At 44.1% G+C, this 19,198-nt stretch overlaps 2 protein-coding genes across 2 annotated transcripts in view; both read left to right on the top strand.

Moving 5' to 3' along the window:
• LOC103782484 (arylacetamide deacetylase-like 4) overlaps positions 1 to 2,727 on the top strand; it is a 6,601-nt gene extending 3,874 nt beyond the window's left edge. Inside the window, exons 3-4 of the mRNA XM_008950253.1 lie at positions 587 to 650; positions 1,956 to 2,727. Coding sequence (XP_008948501.1) covers positions 587 to 650; positions 1,956 to 2,727 — 836 coding nt within the window. The remainder of the gene's footprint in view (positions 1 to 586; positions 651 to 1,955) is intronic.
• Positions 2,728 to 8,303: 5,576 nt separating this feature from the next.
• LOC103782483 (arylacetamide deacetylase-like 4) lies at positions 8,304 to 18,058 on the top strand. The gene is made up of 4 exons (XM_008950252.1): positions 8,304 to 8,408; positions 15,233 to 15,449; positions 16,243 to 16,306; positions 17,281 to 18,058. The coding sequence occupies exons 1-4, from the start codon at positions 8,304 to 8,306 to the stop codon at positions 18,056 to 18,058; spliced, it is 1,164 nt and encodes a 387-aa protein (XP_008948500.1).
• The last annotated feature ends 1,140 nt before the right edge of the window (positions 18,059 to 19,198 follow it).

Raw genomic sequence — 19,198 nt, 5'->3', positions numbered from 1 at the left:
GTTCAAGTGGCAGACAGCAGCCACTTGAACGTGTGCCCATGATGCACAACTTCAGTTATGCTGACTTTTTGCTCTAGGTTGATTTATTAGAGAAAGCAGTTAATTGCAAAGATGTAAATTTAAATATTCTAAAAGATACTGTTTCTACAGGCAGTAGACATGCACATATTCAATGGCATTAGAATTCTGTAACTGAAAGAACACTGAGAATATAGAAAGAATATTTCTATAGAAAGAACCATTGAGGAAATACCTGTAAATTAAATCATCTAAATGAAGCAGCTACAGAATTAAGGTCAAAGGAGAACTACAATCCTACTCTCTCTGTTCAAAAGCATTGCCTCTTGGTTAGTAGCAATAATCATGATGTTCATTCCTTATCTTCCTTACAGATCAAATGTAGGAACTTTACAGGATGTCCTGATGACCAAGTCTAGATTATTTTTATCCTAGAGGAAATTGGGTAGCTGACTAAACAGGGAAGGGGCTCACACTCAATCATGTCAATATATCATAACAAACTAAGGTAGGATATTGCTTCAAGTATTCTAAGCTATTAATTGCATGAACAACACTCGTTCTTCAGGAAGTTACGAGCGATTCTGCCGGCACCTCGCCAGAGAGTCGGGTTCAGTGGCTGTGTCTGTTGGGTAAGTGAGCTCCACCCACTGCCACTCCCACAACTCCAACGGTTCTGCTGCTTTGCCCCTCGCTTCCCCCACCCCTCCAAGTGATGCCAGTTCTATGATTCTGTGAAGAGAATGGTTTGGGTTGGAAGGGACCTTAAAGATCACCCAGTTCCACCCCCCTGCCATGGGCAGGGACACCTCCCACTAGAGCAGGTTGCTCCAAGCCCCATCCAGCCTGGTCTGGAACACCTCCAGGGATGGAGCATCCACAGCTTCCCTGGGCAGCCTGGCCAGGGTCTCACCACCCTCACAGTGAAGAACCTCTTCCCTACAGCTAATCTAAATCTACCCTCCTCCAGTCTGAAGCTATTACCCCTTGTCCTGTCGCTACAAGTCCTCATAAAAAGTCCCTCCCCAGCTTTCTTGGAGGCCCCCTTCAGATACTGGAAGACTACAGTAAGATCTCCTTGGATCCTTCTCTTCTCCAGGCTGAACAACCCCAACTCTCCCAGCCTGGCCTTGTAGGAGAGGGCTTCCAGCCTTCAGATCATTTTCATGGCCCCCTCTGGAACATAAGAAACTGAGCTCTAGTGTTAGCTGCCCTCATGTTGTTGATGTGTGTGAGCAAGCACCTGCCATGAAATGAGAGTGGGAAATACCTGATACTGGTTTATAAAGTTACAGAAGTAATACATATATCAGCTGTTTTCAGAAGAACAAATAGATTTGTTCATTTTGCATCATTATCACCACAAAAAAATCATTGCCTTTATTTGACAATACGGGATTATAAACTGTTTTCCCAAATTCAGGTTTTAATATTTTAGGGGGCTTTGTGGATGATTTTAAAGAGTAAATAGTAAGTCTATATTTTTTTTAAACAAAGCTGCACAGACTACTGCTTTCTTTTAAAGATGTTTTGCTTATGGAAAACAGCTGATGGTATGAAGAAACTTTCATTTCCAACAAATTATTCCATGAAAAAAAACTCATGACTAAAGAATTTTATTAAGCTGAGAGGAAACAGCTTTGAGAACCAAATGCATATTCCATATCTTATTTGGGTAAGTCACGACATGTTGAAAGTGACTCTGAAGTAAAATACTGACATCCTTTTCCCTAATGATTAGGAAGTTTAGTTTATGAATGCACTGAATGAATTTCACAGAATAGTGGAAAACCAGAAAAGCAGAAGCAGTGGAGGGTTAAAACAAGTAAGAAACCCTGGGTTTGGTGAGTTTTGCAAATGCCTGGGATGCATTTATGATGACACATTGAGGCCATTTACAAATCTATGCAGTAACAGCTGTCTCTTGTACACTGCAGGTACCGTTTATCTCCTGAGCACAGGTACCCAGCCCAGACTCTGGACTGTCTCACGGCTACTGTACACTTCCTGAAGACTGCAGAAAGCTATGGAGTGGATCCTGATCGGATTATTGTTTGTGGGGATAGTGTAGGGGGCACTTTTACTACTACTGTTTGCCAAGAACTGGTAAATAGGAGAGATATCCCCAAGATACGTGCCCAGGTACTGATCTATCCATTTCTCCAAGCGCTGAACTTCAATCTGCCATCTCACCAGAAGAATGCTTTCACTGCCTTCTTGTCCCGGGAACGTGAAGTCTATTTTATTCTGAAGTACTTGAATAAGGACTGCTCTATGAAGGAAGCTGTTTTGGCAGGTTCTCACGTTCCTGAGAGTATAAAATTGAAATACAGGAAATGGATAAATCCCGATCTTATCCCAGAGAGATTTAAACTGGGCTATGAACCACCATTACCCACTCCATTTCTACCTCACGTCCATGAAGAAACAAAGGAGCTGTTTAGGACAAGAGTTTCCCCGCTGCTGGCAGAAGATGCTGTTGTCTGCTGCCTACCTGACACCTGCATAATCACCTGTGAGCACGATGTGCTCAGAGATGATGGACTGCTGTACAAGAAGCGCCTAGAGGACAACAACGTGAGGGTGGCCTGGCACCACATGGAGAAAGGCTTCCACTGTGCACTGTCATTCTTTGGTTATGGTATTTTCTCTTTTCCATCATCAAGTAAAATTGCAAACCACGTTGTACATTTTATAAAAGCCTATTAAAGTGTTCTCTTGAATACCATGAGCCAGTATATGGGCATTCGTACATCAGTCACCTATTTACTATCTGTGCCTTAGAGTCTAGACAAGAATTAATAAGTCAAGATGAGCATGATCTGCTGAATTCTGACTCTCAATTGTTTTCACTTGGGAACATGATGTTTTTTCCTCTTTTTTTCCTTTTAACCCCATTAATTGGTATGCTACTTTTGCAGTTCTCTTCTTATGTTGTAAGAATTTTTGTTCTCTTCTTGTGTCGAAGAATGAGAAGTCACCATAGCAAAAAACATTTAAAGCATGCCCTATATGAGTAATCAGCAATGTGCATGTCCACAACTGCACAGAGAAAAATCCCCCAGTGCCTCTGGAGACTGGAGATACTTCCAGTACTTCTGAGATGAGTAGTAATCAACATCAGACTATGAGTGTAGACAACCAGTAGCTTTGGACTTGGTTGTAAAATCTGAAGGAAGGAACTGGGTGTATGGACAAATTTGATTTTAAAGGGAATTCTAGAAGCAATTTTTAAAGGGGAATGGCTGACACAGAAGGGAGGTATGGACGTGTGAGCTGTATGAAATGGCCACCTGTAAGCATCTGCATTGAGGACAACCACACAACCATAACTCAGTGTCCTCTAAACTATCTTGTATAAAGCTCCTTTCTGAGAAGCGTTTGGTTGTATTCAGGGAAGACAGTGGATTTTGTCTTTTTGTAATCAGATAAATAATCAACTTGTTTACTTGGAATTTGAGGAGAAAGTATGTACCTGCAGGGAAGATGCCAAATTGATATCTGTGAATAGCCAAAACATGAGGGAAAAAAAGGAAATCTCAGCTCAATTATGACATTGCTCATTAGGACAGATCCACCTTTGGTAAGCATAGATACCAAGGTAGCTGCTGTTGCATGTCACACTGCCACACAATGCCTAGGAACTGTACAGTATTTCATCACTGTTAAGCAACCACCTTGCACTGTATCTGTGCAGACACAGGTACTGTCATCCTCTGCCAGCCAAACTGTGAGTGGGAAGAAAATGGTGGATTAAATTCTTCCTGCTGTCACCACACTACTTAACTATGGTGACAAGCTAACAGTTACAAATCTCTGCAGCAACGAGTTCTTACCTGTGAACACTTGTTCCCTACTCCCTCTCAACAAAATGAAATCACGTTTCTTCATCTCTGTTGACACAACCAATATTTTGTTCCATTGTTCCTATTGCAGGTATTAGCAATTTACTCTTCAAGCAAAGAAATTTTTCCAGGAGTAAATAACATGAGAGAGTTCTTAATGTTTCACTGAGGATTACAGGATTTGCCTTGGTTGTGCAACCTGATGTGAAATTGGGGATTAATTTTGGTTCCTGATCTCAGAATGAAGGCTGGTTTATCAGTTTACTTGTTGTGGCTGAAGCTAGGCCAGCAGAGTCAGTACCTGTTGTAAAAGCTATGCAAAAAGCTGGATATTTGTCCTGGTTTGGAGCCCCAGACCAGGACAGTATTTGGGCAGTTAATCCATGTCTGTTGTGCCATGGCTGTACTGTTACTTGTACCTGAGCAATCTGGCCTGGAGGTAGTTTGGGTATGATGACCTCATGAGCCTCAGTCAGACCTGTCAGGAATCAAAAGGCTTGTCTTTATTTAAGATCATTCTTAGTCATGTATCACTCTTCTTTGCACCTGCTTTAGGCTGTCCTTTTGATATTTCTTTGCAGGCACAGGGGTGGTTGGAAGTGCCAGAACTAAGGGTGTCCAGACAATTCCACTGCTTATGTTCTAAGCTACACGATGACCACGTGTGGTCACACACTCCTGTACACACACCTCGTGCAGAGCATGTGTGGCACTCCCTGTCAGTCAGCAACCCAATACTTGGTTTATTTTCCTTATTCAGTCTCTGGCTTTATGCCTCATTCATGAACTAATGGCCAAACTCTACACTGATCTATTTCTGAGATTTTTGCACAGTGCTTTATAGGTCTTAATTTACTACAAATATGAATAAATTTATCTTCAGCAGAATTATTAGCTCTCTTGAACACAGGCATTTTAATCTGTATGGAGGGTTACATCTGTGGTAGTGCAGATGGACAAGTAGAGAACAGCAAGTGCTGAAACAAAGTATTAATTTTTTAGTAGTGACTGCAGTACTTTCTAAAATTTACAAAGTCACAACATCTAATTGTCTCCATGGAACTTCCTGTCCTCCAGTGTGTTTTAATTAATTACAGCTCTGCTATGTGTCTTGCATCGCTAAGCTAGAATGTTTGTTCACATGAAGGCATTTTATAGTTTCCAAAGTGTGGAATTAATTTTCAGAATTATCACTCATTTAAAAGACTTTTCTTTTTTCTAGGGCCAGATACAAAAGAATTTTTACTAGCCTCTTCCCACAGACACTTCCTGACAGCATGTGCATCTCACTGTCTGCACGTTCAACAGGCTACAGTCAGGTACTTCAAACCAAGCACAAACCTGCAGTGCACCAACAGAATCATGCACACCACCAGGAGCTACACGTGCAGAGAAATAATCCCAGACACGAGCGTGTGCACACAAGCTACTGTGTAGAATAACCTGTTAACAGATCTTGCCAGTGCTCTGCATCCAAGCTGACAGCTAATGGCAGTCTGGGTATGTTGAGGAGACCCTGACTCTGTTTCCAAGCTCCAGATGGCTCTGATGCCACACAGCACATGGGGGTCGGGCCCAGCAGCACCTTCTCCTGCACGTCTCCCAGTACCCCAGTACAGGCATCCAGTCACCCCTGCTGTGCCTGTCTCCAAGCAGGTGAGTACCTCCTTCCCACCTAACCAGCACCTTGGATTCAGAGGCAGGCTGAGAGCTCTTGGGGCTGCCTGCAGACTGGCTTGCAGCTGGCCCAGTCGGGCCCCTCTAGCATGTGCAGCTCCACAAGAGAGGAACAGCTTGAGGCTGCCAGCCAGGCACTGACATGTAGCTCTTCCCTGGAAATTAATAGGAAGAGGAGGTCCTGGGGCAGGAGAAAATGAGATTTTGGCCTCAGAGACCAATCCTACAGGAGCAAGAGATAAGGTTAAAAAATCAACAGCCAATTTAATCAGATTAAAAAATCAGATTATTTAGGGAATGGTTCTGCACACTGGCACTCAAGCAGGTTGTGAATTGCTGAGTCTGTGCTTCTACAAAAATACAAAGTACTACCCTGTGTACCTGGGGTGCCTGAAGGAAAAAAAGTTTATTACTTCAGGAACTAACCAGTTTATTTCTTTTATAGCTGGTACCAGATTCTAGCACACCCAGTCTCTGTGTGGAGCCCTTGGTGTACTGTGGTGTCTGGACCTAGCTAAGGTGTCCCCAAAAGTCCAACACCTACCAGCTGTTGGGAAACAGGCTTCCATCAGGGCTGGTACCAAAAAGGTTTAGACAAGAGATGAACAATAGGGGGTAATAAACTTAGTACAAAGGATGTGTCACAAGACTTGGTAGATCCCCAGAGGGGCCAAATCTGATAAGCATGTTTAAACCACACCTAACTCATTGGGACAGCAGAGTCCAGCACAGAGCTGATAAATTACTTTCACTATGAACTGCAACCATGTTTTGTGAAACAGTATTTCCTCATGATCATGTCTAGGCTGTAAGAAAGCTGAACCCTACACGCCCCTCGGCCCTGACAGGCTTGGATTCACCACTCCATTTCCCACGAGTGTGGCCCAACTGGCAGGCAATGTGCCTTTCACCAGCACCCCTTATCCAGCTGGGCAACTGCTGCAGAAAGAAGAATAAACAAAAAAGAACCTGATTTTGTACTTGGTACATAAACAATCTGCAGGCAAGGGAGGGAGAGGGAATGGAGGCACTGGGAAATTGAAGTGCCCAAAGAGTTGTTGGACAAAAGGAAGAAACAGCCTGGGCAGGGGGAGCAGAACGTGGAATCCAGTTCTTCTCAGAGGGCATATCGCCAGACTCAAAAATGAAGTTCCTTCCTGTTTATTTGAAACAATTAGAATCACAGAATCACAGAATCATAGGGTTTGGAAGGGACCTCGAAAGATCATCTAGTCCAACCCCCCTGCCAGAGCAGGGTCACCCAGAGTACATCACACAGGAAGGCGTCCAGGCGGGTTTTGAATGACTCCAGTGCAGGAGACTCCACAACCTCTCTGGGCAGCCTGTTCCAGAGCTCCATCACCCGCACAGTGAAAAAATGTTTCCTGATATTCACCTTGAACCTCCTATGCTCCAATTTTCACCCATTACCCCTTTTCCTATCACAGGTCGTCACTGAAAAAAAAAAGCTTAATTCCATCTTCAATTAATGAACAGTCTCTAAAGTCAGGACTCAAGTCTGAGGTGTTCTTTCCCAGGCAGGTCATGGATTATGCACTCTAAAGCTCTGGGGTTCCCTGCATTTAGTTTCATTTTAATACACACCTCAACATCAGCTCAACCCTAGTACTTTTGTTTGTTTGTTTGTTTGTTTGTTTGTTTTTTAAAGAAAAATTTTACACACTCATTTTACCCATGCTGCTGTTTTTCAGAGTGGGAAGCTGTTGCCTTCACAGTTTGAGCAGACTGGTAAAAAGATTCTGTTCCCAAAGGTGACATCATATGAGCTGAAAAAGCTTTACAGATATTTTGTTTCAGCTTAAATCTTAACACTAATGATCTGTGTACTGAAAAATGTGTTTGTTCTAAAGGAAGGCAAAGGTCCTAAAGCTCACCACAGAGTACACAGAAAAGAGCAGGCTGCTGATGTCCAGTCACTACTAACTACTAGCACTGAAACCATAAAGTCCAAGTCTAGTTTTCATCAGGTGGAACTGTATTTCTACCCAGAACGACACCTGTATATAATATATTCATGAGAAGACAGAGGCTGCAGCACCATAAGGCTCAGCCAAGAGCCTGTTAAAAAACCAAACACAAACCAAACAGATGTAACAGTTGGTACAGGCTTTGACCTGCTGGAGAGAAGCAATCAAGGAGGATGAAGCAGGTTGCAAAGCACTGAGATTTCATGCTGCAGCAGCTTCTGGTTCCATCAGACTCAAAGATGCAGTGTACATGTGTTGGTGGCACTGAAACCTTGACTTCACTAAAAGTCTGAAGAAGTAAATTACTAGATGATTACTAAGAAATCCTGTTCCATAGGAACTCACAGGAACTCAGAAATAATACAGACCTGACTGTATTCAATAGGGAGAGACCTAGCAGGTTTTTGTTTTCTCCTAACACTGATGCTACAAACGATATACTAAGCACTGGTTTTATGGTGCTGGACACAGACTCAAAACATGTTAGCTCCAAGTATGAACCACTGCTTGTGCAAGTCTCTCCCGTGACTAATTGTTAAGATCTGCCTAATTGCATGGTTTGGTTGCCACACATTTTCATCTTCCTATCAGCAGTTTTAAAATCCAGATAATGAGATGCGACGAGAATTACTAATCCTGTATCTGTACCTTCAGAAATCCTTCAAAAGTCAGAGGGGGAAGGAAGTCACAGCTGGTTCTGCCATTTGGCTCCCAGGAGGACAGGCAGATGGAACTCCTGGTGACTTTTCTTGCTGTTCTGACTGTCTTGGTGGCAATGGCATTCTATTATGAACACCCCAAGGCAGAAATCCCCCATGGATTTAGTGAGCGACGAAAACTTTACGTTCTTCATCATGTGATGAACTTTGGCTTTGGGCTGGTAAGTCAAACCTGGTTAAAGCTGGAGTTTTCAATTTTATTTCTGAAAGAGGGATAATGGATTATTGAGTTTTCTTTGGAATCAATAGTTGAATATATTGCAAGTGTGCAGCTGGATTGATTTGGTGACGTGAGCACCACTGCAGAGACCTTCAGCCCAGCTGGCTGTAATGGACCCCACTGCTGCCTGTACAGCACCAGAGGAAATCCTATGGAAAAATACAATTCTGCAGACTCTAAGTCTGAGTTTTTCCTGCTAGCCTGTGTTTTAGTTTTTCAATCCCTTTGCCTCAATGCAGTGCTGGGAGGCTTAAGCAGTTCACTGCACTGTATATGCAGAGCTTGTGCCCTGTGTAACACAGTGCTTACTGAGAGAACGAGCAGCCAAATGATCTGTGACCTCAGTCCTCTTCTACAGCTGGGTCACTGCTTCTGAGCCACCTGGAAGACAGCTGCCACATGCCTCATCTTTTGCCTTTCAATATATTTATACAATGTTCTTTTTTGAGATAATGCATATAATATTAAATCTGTCTTTCTGTGTTGCTGTTTTTTGGCACATCTTTGATGCTGCCTTGCTTTTCACTCTTCTTTCTCTTCAAAACTAGAACCTGGCTTCCACTTGTCTTTCTTTCATCAGTTGTCCTCCCCTGAATTAATTGTTGTCTCTGTAATTTTAAAACCACTTCTGTGGTACCTAAACCAAGCTTCTTTTCCTTTAGTTGTTTAAATTGTGAAAAGCCTTCTGTTTCTTTGGCTTGTAATTACATTTCACTTCCATTCAGCATTCCAATGTCATTGCTTCTTCCTACCTTTCCCTGCTACATTGCCTATTAAGTTTTCTTTGAAGTCAGGCAGTAAGCTCCTAAGAATGTGTCTGTCAAGAAGCACCCTACCCAGGCCTGAACACTGCTGTGATAGCAAAGCAAAGCAGCAAAATACAATACTAATAGAAATAAAACTACATTTTCTATTATTTTCATCTACTACACAATGTGCAGACTTCCACATTCTCCAAACACTGTAGGAATACTCTTATTAATCAGGCAAAGTTTTATCTTTGTGTAATTCATATCTAAAAAGCTAAACTGCAGAATTTAGAAGATTACTAGTGATTAATGTAGTATTAAATGCCTAATGTTATAATTTTGTATCTTTTCTGATGGGAAGGGAGAGGCCAAGCAAAAGCACTTGTACCACAGCACCCCAGAGGAGCAGACAGCTAAGGACACTAGTGTGTAGTTATGCAAAAGCTAATGCAAGTGACACCCGAGTCACACAGAAACTCTTGCCATTGCTCTTAGGTCAACTACTTATGGCAAAGTAGCTGAATCCTTTCAAGGGATGACAACCCATGATGTCAAAACAGTAGGGAAAATTAAAGTTCACTAACTCACCCAGTCTTCAGCTGGGAGGAAGGATGCATGTGAAGTCACTGGAGCCAAGGCAGTACGAGGCAGCTGTGCCCAATGGAATAGCTGTTACAAGGAAATGTCTGAGTTCACCTGTGAGGATATACTTAAACAAAACCAGCTGCACCTTCATGTTAGTAAAACTTCTTCACTGAGAAAGCCTTTACTCAATCTGTTAGTTTTTCATCTAATGTGACATGTGTAAGAAGAAAAAGTGACCTCCTGGTAGAGCTAAACAATAGCCAGGGGACCTATGAGTGATGCTGGCTGGGAGATAAAAGGGCTGACTAAGTGATGCTACCTCCTGTGTTACTAGTTCTGTGAGCATCTCCTACCCAGCCTGTTCTGGCACTGATGTAGGGAGAAGGGCTGGCACACATTGTGAGGAGCTATCAGATGAGTTCTGGAGTGTACCCAGCAGGCATTCACACCTGTGGGAGGTGGACAAAGGACCCAAGCAGCACAGAGAGCTCAGCTCTGCCACGTCCCTCCCACAGCCGCCACCCCACGCATGCTGCTGCAGGCCCTAGTCCCTTGCTTGGGCTTGTGTCTGGACTCCCACTTCGAAGCTTTCACCCAGCTTTGCTCCTGGTGCATGGAATCTCCATGCCAGGTGCTGCCAGCAGGATCAGGTCTTTGGTATTTCACTGTGACTGCCAGACACTTGCACTCGGTGGGGCCACAGAGGCTGAACTAGACAACGCTTCAAAGGAGGTCGCAGTTCTCTGGTCCCACACCTGGACTGCCCCACACGGCCTCCAAGTCTTCATGAATGTTCTGATGTCATCTACAGAGTTACAAGATCCTTAACGAATGCATAACCAAACTGGCCAGTTTCACCCATTAGAGTACTCAGCAGTCACACATGTTTAGAATGTCAAAGTGTGGGTCCCGTTGGGCTGGCTTGGTTAATCCCCTGCAGAAGAACAAGCTTTTTAACCACCAGGATCCTCAAAGTGGGGTTTCTGCTAACAAAGAACTCAGGGACATCTACTCCAGCTATACCCAGCTATGCAGCTACACCCTGCCTAGCAGCTGTCATGCAAGGGATCAGTTTTGTTCCAGAAACTGGAAGCCAAAACCCAATACCTCCCTTTGAGGGAACACATACTGAAAAAGGGGCTTGAATCAGAAAACAAAGCAAAAATGCAATTTCTGCTGGTTCTCATAGAACTTCTATTAACAGGAACTGGGCAGATTCATAGAACCATAGACTGGTTTGGGTTGGAAGGGATCTTTACAGGTCTAGTCCAACCTCCAAGTTTAAACCTACACAATTTAAAAAAACAAGACCAGAAGAGATTGGTTTGCACAGTAACAGAAATGACAATGAAGATCACGTGTGCTGACACTGCCTGTGGACGTGTGCCCTGCACTGCTGCAGGTGACCCGTGGAGGCACTGCCAGCAGGGAGAAGTGCCCAAGAGCAATGTAAATAAAGGATAATTTGACCATGTTGACCTGTGAAACTATTGCAGGTCTGACAAAATGAGATGGCAGACTGCCAACACTGAACACAGCCACTGACAAGTTCTTGGCAGTATTTCCAAGATAAGATGATCTCCATATTATGTACAAACAATATAGCTAATTACAGGTTTAACTGTTGCTGTTGCAAAAGTATTAGTGTGAGGACAGAAAATACAGGAGGGAATTAAGAGATGAAAGAAAGAAAATTATTTCCCCATGGACACCATACAGGAGTTCTCCAGAAGGAATCAGTATGAGACTAATGCTTGGCCACCAGATGGTCCTTCTTGCATATGGGATCAGCTCCTCAAATGGCTGAAAACAGGATCCCTAAATCAAATTTAAGAGGACCACATTATTGAGCCACGTGAGGTCTGTGAAATGTGAGGAGAAAGCCACACAACTTGTGGGTTTTTCAGATATGTGCAGCAAATACCTCCATTCTTTTTGAAATACATAGGCACGAATCAGAGCAACACAACAAATTAAATTATTTATTAAAGAAGTCGACTGCTGAAGAAGAAAAGTACAAAATTTATTCCAATATAGTGGAAATACAGTGATACTGATGTATATTTTTAAACTTAAGCAGGAGTAGACCAGAGCAGACTACAACTGAAACACTTTAAATCCATCCAGGCCATGAAGCAGACTAGTTCAGAGCAATGTAAGGATCTTCAGCCAGCATGCTTAAGTACAACTCACTGAGCTGTGAGAAGACCAAGCTGAGGTTCAAGGCTACTCTTTCTCAGGAGGCCAGCTTTGGTAGATGCTGTGGGTTTTTTTCTGCACATTAAGAAGTATTGTGAGTTTGGGAAAGTATTAGCCACATTTCTTTACTGCACTACTTAGACACACACAGACCAATAGGGCTGGAGCATGTCCAGAGAAGAGCCACGAGAATGATCCGAGGGCTGGAGCAGCTCTGCTGTGAGGACAGACTGAGAGAGTTGGGTCTGTTCAGCCTGGAGAAGAGAAGGCTCCCAGGGGACCTTACTGTGGCCTTCCAGGATCTTAAGGGGTCCTACAAGAAAGCTGAGAAGGGACTTCTTAGGATATCAGGTAGTGCCAGGACTGGGGGGAATGGGGCAAAGCTGGCAGTGGGCAGATTCAGACTGGATGTGAGGAAGAAGTTCTTCCCCAGGAGAGTGGTGAGACCCTGGAATGGGTTGCCCAGGGAGGTGGGTGAGGCCCCATCCCTGGGGGTCTTTAAGGCCAGGCTGGAGGAGGCTCTGGGCAGCCTGATCTAGTGGGAGGTGTCCCTGCTCATGGCAGAGGGGTTGGAACTGGGGGATCCTTGGGGTCCCTTCCAACCCTGACAGATTCTGATTCTGTTTTAGCAGAGGACTTAGTAGTGTTGGCTTGATGGTTGGACTTGATGATCTTAAAGGTCTCTTCCAACCTAAAGAATTCTATGATTCTATGGGATCCACCCAAGGCCATTGAGGCAGCTGGCAGAAGTGCTCACCAAGCCACTTTCCATCACTTATCAGCAGTCCTGGCTAATGGGAGAGGTCCCAGTGGCCTGGAGGTTCTCAAATGTGATTCCTGTATGTCCTGGTTCTGTGTAAAAAGGGGTTCAGGGCAGGACCCACACGGAACAGAACTATGTACTCGCCTCTCCCCCCCTGAGAGAGAGAGAGAGAGACACTTTGGAAAAAAAATGAAGTATATTGTTTAACAAGGAACAGAAAACGAAAAAGGGAGGTAAGGAAAATAATATATACAAAGATTAGGGGAAAAATACAAAAAATAAAATATACAAAACCCTCAGAAATGGTTCCAGGGTCCCACGGAGTGAAAGGACAACTTCCCTCTCCGAGCTCCAAGCCAGGAGTGAAATTAGAACCCACTCCCTGCCTCTTATCAGAGTGTGTGTGGGAAGGGGAGGGAATACAATGGTTCACCCCCACCCGGGGTCCTCCCAGTTGCTGGAAGGTCACGCCCCCATTCCAAGCCTCAAACCACAACACTATCTACAAGAAGGGCTGGAAGGAGGATCCAGGGACCTACAGGCCTGTCAGTCTGAGCTCTGTGCCAGGAAAGTTTACGGAAGAGATCATCTTGAGTGCCATCATGTGGCAACGAGGCAATCAGGCCCAGCCAGCCCGTGGGTTTATGGAAAGCAGGTCCTGATCTTCCCTGAGAAGGTGACCCGCTTAGTGGGTGAGGGAAAGGCTGTGGATGTTGTGTACCTGGGCTTCAGTAAAGCTCTAGACACTCTTCCCCACAGCATTCTGCTGGTGAAACTGCTCATGGCTTGGATGGGCATACACTCTGCTGGGGAAAAATGTGGCTGGACAGCCAGGCCCAAGGAGTGGTGTGGAATGGAGTCAAAACTGGTTGGTGGCCAGTCACAAGTGACGTTTCCCAGGCCTCAGTACTGGCACCAGTTCTATTTAATATCTTTCTCAACATACTGAGGCATCAAGGCACCCTCAGTAAGCTCGCAGATGACACTAAGTTAGGTGAGAGTGTTGATCTACTTGAGCGTAGGAGGCTCTACACAGGTATCTGGCCAGGCTGGATCAATGGGCTGAGGCCAGGGGGATGAGGTTCAACAAGGCCAAGTGGCAGGTCCTGCACTGGGGTCACAACAACCCCAGGCAATGCTCCAGGCTTGGGGAGGAGTGGCTGAAAACTGCCTGGTAGAAAAGGACCATGAGGTGTTGGTTCAAAGCCAACTGGAGATGAGCCAAAGTGTACCCAGGTGCCCCAGAAGGCCACCAGCATCCTGGTTTGGACCAGCACTCGTGTGGCCAGCAGGACTAGGGCAAAGATCATCCCCCTGGACTTGGCACTGGGGACGCCATCCCTCGAATAATGGCTTCAGTTTTGGGCCCCTCACTCCCAGAAGGACCCTGAGAGGCTGGAGCGTGGCCAGAGAAGGGCAATGAAGCTGCTGGGGAAGGGTCCAGAGCCCAAGTGTGGGGAGGAGCAGCTGAGGGAGCTGGGGGTGCTGAGCCTGGAGCAAAGGAGGCTCAGGGGAGACCTTCTGGCTCTGCACAGCTCCTGACAGGAGCCTGGAGCCAGGGGGAGGTCGGGCTCTGCTCCCAAGGAACAAGATACAGAACAAGAGGAAACGGCCTCAAGTTGCCCCAGGGGAGTTTTAAGTTGGACATGAGGAGAAATGTCTTCCCCGAAAGGGTTGTCAAGCATTGGCCCAGGCTGCCCAGGGCAGTGGTGGAGTCCCCACCCCTGGAGGGGTTTCCAAGCTGTGGAGATGTGGGGTGAGGGCCATGGCTCAGTGTGGACCTGGCGGTGCTGGGGGGATGGTTGGACTCAATCTTGAAGGTCTCCTCCAACCAGCATGATTCTATTATTCTATCCAAAGCTGAAGTTTAAAATGCTGTAAGTACTCCCCTTATTTTGTTCACACACACGGTTCCTAAACATCTGACAAGCTGAAGTATTTGTCACCTTCTTTCATCTATTATTAATAGTTTGATTTTTTCCTACTGATAAAAACTCAGCCAGGATTTCAACACTGAAGAATGAAACAATTTGAAAAACCATGTTCTCACCTAACATTTCTAATATAATCCAAAAATTACCACCAAACATAATCCTGTGTTCTGCTGGGTAGCACTGGTAATGGTTTTGCCAGAGATGTAAGATGGTATCAATGAGCCACGTTACTGTGCCCCTCAAGCAGGCTTCCCACGGCCTCAAAGGCTTTTGGAGAAGCATGGACACAGGCAGCTACAGAAGATAAATTCATCCATTCCTGTCAAATCTACTGCTCTTTGAATTTCAAATTTTGGTAGGTATTACATTACCATGAAGATGTATCCAAATCATCCTCATCCTCATAACCGGCCACTTCATTTTAAGAACATCAGGAGATAAAGTTTGAACTGACCACAGAATTTAAATTTTTTCATGATCAGTCTCTAGGATGGAAATCTGCACTAATTTGAGGTTTTTTTCCCTTTTTGAACAGGCAAAATTTCTGGAAAAAGTAGGAATTGCCTCAGAGATCGAGGTCCTCAGGACGTTAATGGAAGGAATACCACCACTGAAAGATAAACAGCTTTTTATCAAGGACTTAATATTTGAAAAGGTTGAAGTAAGACTGTATCAGCCAACAATATCAACCACTGGACAAAGAAGAGGAATCCTTTACTTTCATGGAGGAATTGGACTGTTTGGAAGCATTAGTAAGTAATATAAAAAAAAGAGCTATAACTAAATACTGCATAGTTTCTGATCTGATGTGGTATTTCTTAAATGACAAGATGAGTTAGTAGATCACACATTAGAAATATCAAAATTAATTTCAGGACAGCAGAATAATTTCACTTACATGCAGTAGGAATCGGTGTAAAATGTATTTGTACAGGTTGTGTTCTAGAACTTTTATCCTCTGATCATTTATAATCCCTGTTTTCTTCCTTCTCCTTCATGCTCATGAGAAAAATTGAGAATCTCATTAGAATTTTATTTCCTATTCTAAAGAACCCAGTTTACAGTCACACGTGTGTGCAACCTGGGGTGTTTGTGCAGATACTGCTGTGTGTCTTTACAGTGGCAAAAGAAGGCAAAAATAGGTTTTGGCACTTGAAATGGAAGTGCCTAGGAGATCAGATGGTGGCTCATGCACAAGAAAAGTTCTTGTGCCAGATTTAGCAGGGGGCGTTGTGTTTGGTTGGGTTTTTTTAAAATAACTTCTCTTTGATACCACGTTAGAAGTGGCAGCAGTGGCACTTTCTCTTAACTAAGTTCTCAAAGAAGAGGCAGGAACCATGCAGTGCTGTAAATTCCAGCTGTCTTACTGGCAGCAGACTCCCACAGAGGTAATGAAATTGTGAGCAGTTTCCAGATTAGACCATGCCACAGTAAGAGACTGACAGCGTAGCACCAATCACAGAGCAGAGATGAGACTGTCAGAATAGTTTCAGTCCACTTACTCTTAAAGCAATTGTGATTCCATTGAAATATTTTGTTTTACAGAGGCCTATGAAAAAACATGTCGCTACCTTGCTGCAAAGAGCAATTCAGTGGTTGTGTCTGTTGGGTAAGTGAAGTCAGCCCAGCCACAGAACATGACAACCACCAGTGTCTCCTTCTGGGTTGTAAGTCTGAATGCACAGCACCCGCAAGCCATGCTCCTTGTAAAGCACACACAATACTTGTATTTAATTACTGCATGCATCTCACCAGCACTAATTACTCTTAGGAAGAATTAGTCAGCTAATCCCCACTTGCTTATTTCCAAATAAAATCCATTCTAATGGTTTTGTAAGGCACCGCTAAGAGGTGAGGATGTTTGTGCTTCCTAAAGCCATATCCAAAACTGAACCTCCAACTGAACACCAGCGCCGTGTTTGGAGTCTGTCTCTGCTAAAGCACAGCTGCCAGACTGCAAAATACCCACCTGAGCAGTCACTGTGAAAAACCTGAGTGGGATATCCACATTTAACTGGCCATCAACCTGAAGGAACACTCCAAATGTTCTTCTGATGAGTTGTAATGAAATCTTAAAGAACCAATTTCTAAAAGTTCAGGAAAAGTCTGGGAAACCAAATTGCACTAATTACTATTTACATCCTAAAATACTTGAAGAGCCATTAACCATCATGGATTCTGTTTATAAAGAACTCGGCTTCTAGAAAAATGCTGAAAATCTTTCATATTTTCATTATCAATTTTCTGTGCTCATATCCTCTGACGGTTTGTTGGGAAATGTTCCCCTCTGTCTCCAACCAGAACTGCTGGTAACGGGTTCCCACCTGTCTGTCTTGCCTCATCCCACAATAACTGAGCAGGTGCCTTCAGTCACTTAAGAGACAGGGAGTGAAGCAATTGACAAAGCTAGAATAGTGTACGACCCCCCCAAACATTAACAACACTAGCTAATAATACACAATTAATAATTATCATGATTGATTCCACTGCTGTTATTATAGTCTCAGAATATTTTCCTGTCTTCAGACGTGAATGAAAAGACAACAGGTACGACCATGGTAACACATTTTCACTCCTGTTTAGGTACCGCCTAGCTCCTGAGCATCCTTTTCCAACCCAGTTTGAGGATTGTCTCAGTGCCACCATCCACTTCATGAGGACTGCACAACATTATGGGGTAGACCCTTCCCGCATTATCATCTGTGGAGACAGCAGTGGAGGCACACTCACAGCTGCTGTTGCCCAAGCACTGGTGCACAGAAGAGATCTCCCAAAGCTGAGAGCACAAATCCTAATATATCCTTTCCTCCAGGGCATGGACTTTAATTTGCCCTCTTACCAGCAGAACAAGGGAGTCCCCATTTTGTTAAAGGAACGATCCTTCAGTCTTTTGTTTAGGTATCTCAATAAAGACGTGGCACTCATAAAAGAGGTATGTAAATGCACTCATGTTCCACAAGATTTGCAGCTGAAGTATCAGAAATGGGTGAATACTGACTACATCCCTTGTGAGTTTAAAACAAGAGGCTACAAACCAAGTCCAGCACATTCATTCTCACAAGAAATCTACACGCAGTGCAAACCTTTCTTAGACACTGTTTTTTCACCACTGCTAGCTGAAGACAGTGTTATTGCTGGACTTCCCGAGACTTTCATCTTGACCTGTGAGTTTGATGTGCTCAGAGATGATGGACTGCTGTACAAGAAACGCCTAGAGGACCATGGCATAAAAGTGACCTGGTGCCATCTGCAAGAGGGATTCCATGGAACAGTATTCATCACCCTTTGGGCTGAGGTGGCAGCATTCCAATCTGGTGCAAAAGGCATGGAAAAGATAATAAATTTTCTAAGTCTGATGTAAAATTCCATTTCTTGCTTTCTTTTTCTGATTCCTATCTCTCCTTGCTCGCTAAGCTTTTTAAAAAACATCCTCATTTTCCTCTTCTTAGATAATCTTAAATTTCTGCATTGTATCTGTCTTCTTTTTACCCAATAAATTGATTTGGTGATAGCTTCTGCTTCGTCTTCTCTTATGATAGGCAAAAACCAGGTGAACATACTTTTCCTTCCTCTATCACCTCTTCTGGTGATATTAGAAGTTCTGGTAATATTAATACATAAACCGCAATTTAAGGACAACTTGGGGCAGGTGACAGGGTAAGAATCAACAGGTTAAGTGTATAATGAGCCCAGGTCATGTGTATAATATGTGTAAATCATTCCTGGATAATTATTTATCAAAGCCTGTATCTTATGAAAGCTGAATTTGAGACAAGCTTAAAGAGAATTGAATCCAGCAGAACAGATGTCAGCACAGACATAAAATCTATGATCGTGGCAAACAGGAGAGGTGCCTGAGGACTGGAGGAAAGCCAGTGTCACTCCAGCCTTCAAAATGGGCCAGGAGGAAGATCCAGTCAGCCTCACCTCCATCCCTGGAAAAATGATGGAGCAGCTCATTCTGAAGGTCATCTTAAAGCACATGGAAGAGAAGAAGGTTATCAGGACTAGTCAGCATGGATTTACCAGGAGGAAATCATGCTTGTCTAATCTGATAGCATTCTGTGATGTGGTGACTGGATGGGTAGATGTAGGGAGACCAGTTGATGTGGTCTACCTTGACCTGAGCAAGGCATTTGACACAGTCCCCAAAACATCCTCCTGAGCAAGCTCAGGAAATATGAGATAGAGGAACAGAACTGGCTACACAATAGAGCCCAAAGAGTGGTGATCAATGGTGCCAAGTCCAGCTGGAGACCTGTGACTAGTGTAGTCCCCCAGGGATCAGTGCTGGGTCCAGTCCTGTTCAACATCTTCATCAATGACCCCAATGATGGTACAGAGTGTCTGCTCAGCAAGTTTGCTGGTGACACAAACTGGGAGGTTTGGCTGACACACCTGAAGGCTGGGTGGCCATTCAGTGAGATCTGGACAGACTGGAGAGCTGGGCCAAGAGGAATCTAAGGAGGTTCAACAACAAGAAGTGCAGAGTCCTGCACCT

The sequence above is a fragment of the Merops nubicus genome, unplaced genomic scaffold, assembly GCF_000691845.1.
Source record: "Merops nubicus isolate BGI_N331 unplaced genomic scaffold, ASM69184v1 scaffold4082, whole genome shotgun sequence".
NCBI classification, from domain to species: Eukaryota; Metazoa; Chordata; class Aves; order Coraciiformes; family Meropidae; genus Merops; species Merops nubicus.
The sequence above is the reverse complement of the archived record's forward strand: the minus strand, read 5'-3'. Positions and strand labels throughout refer to the sequence as shown.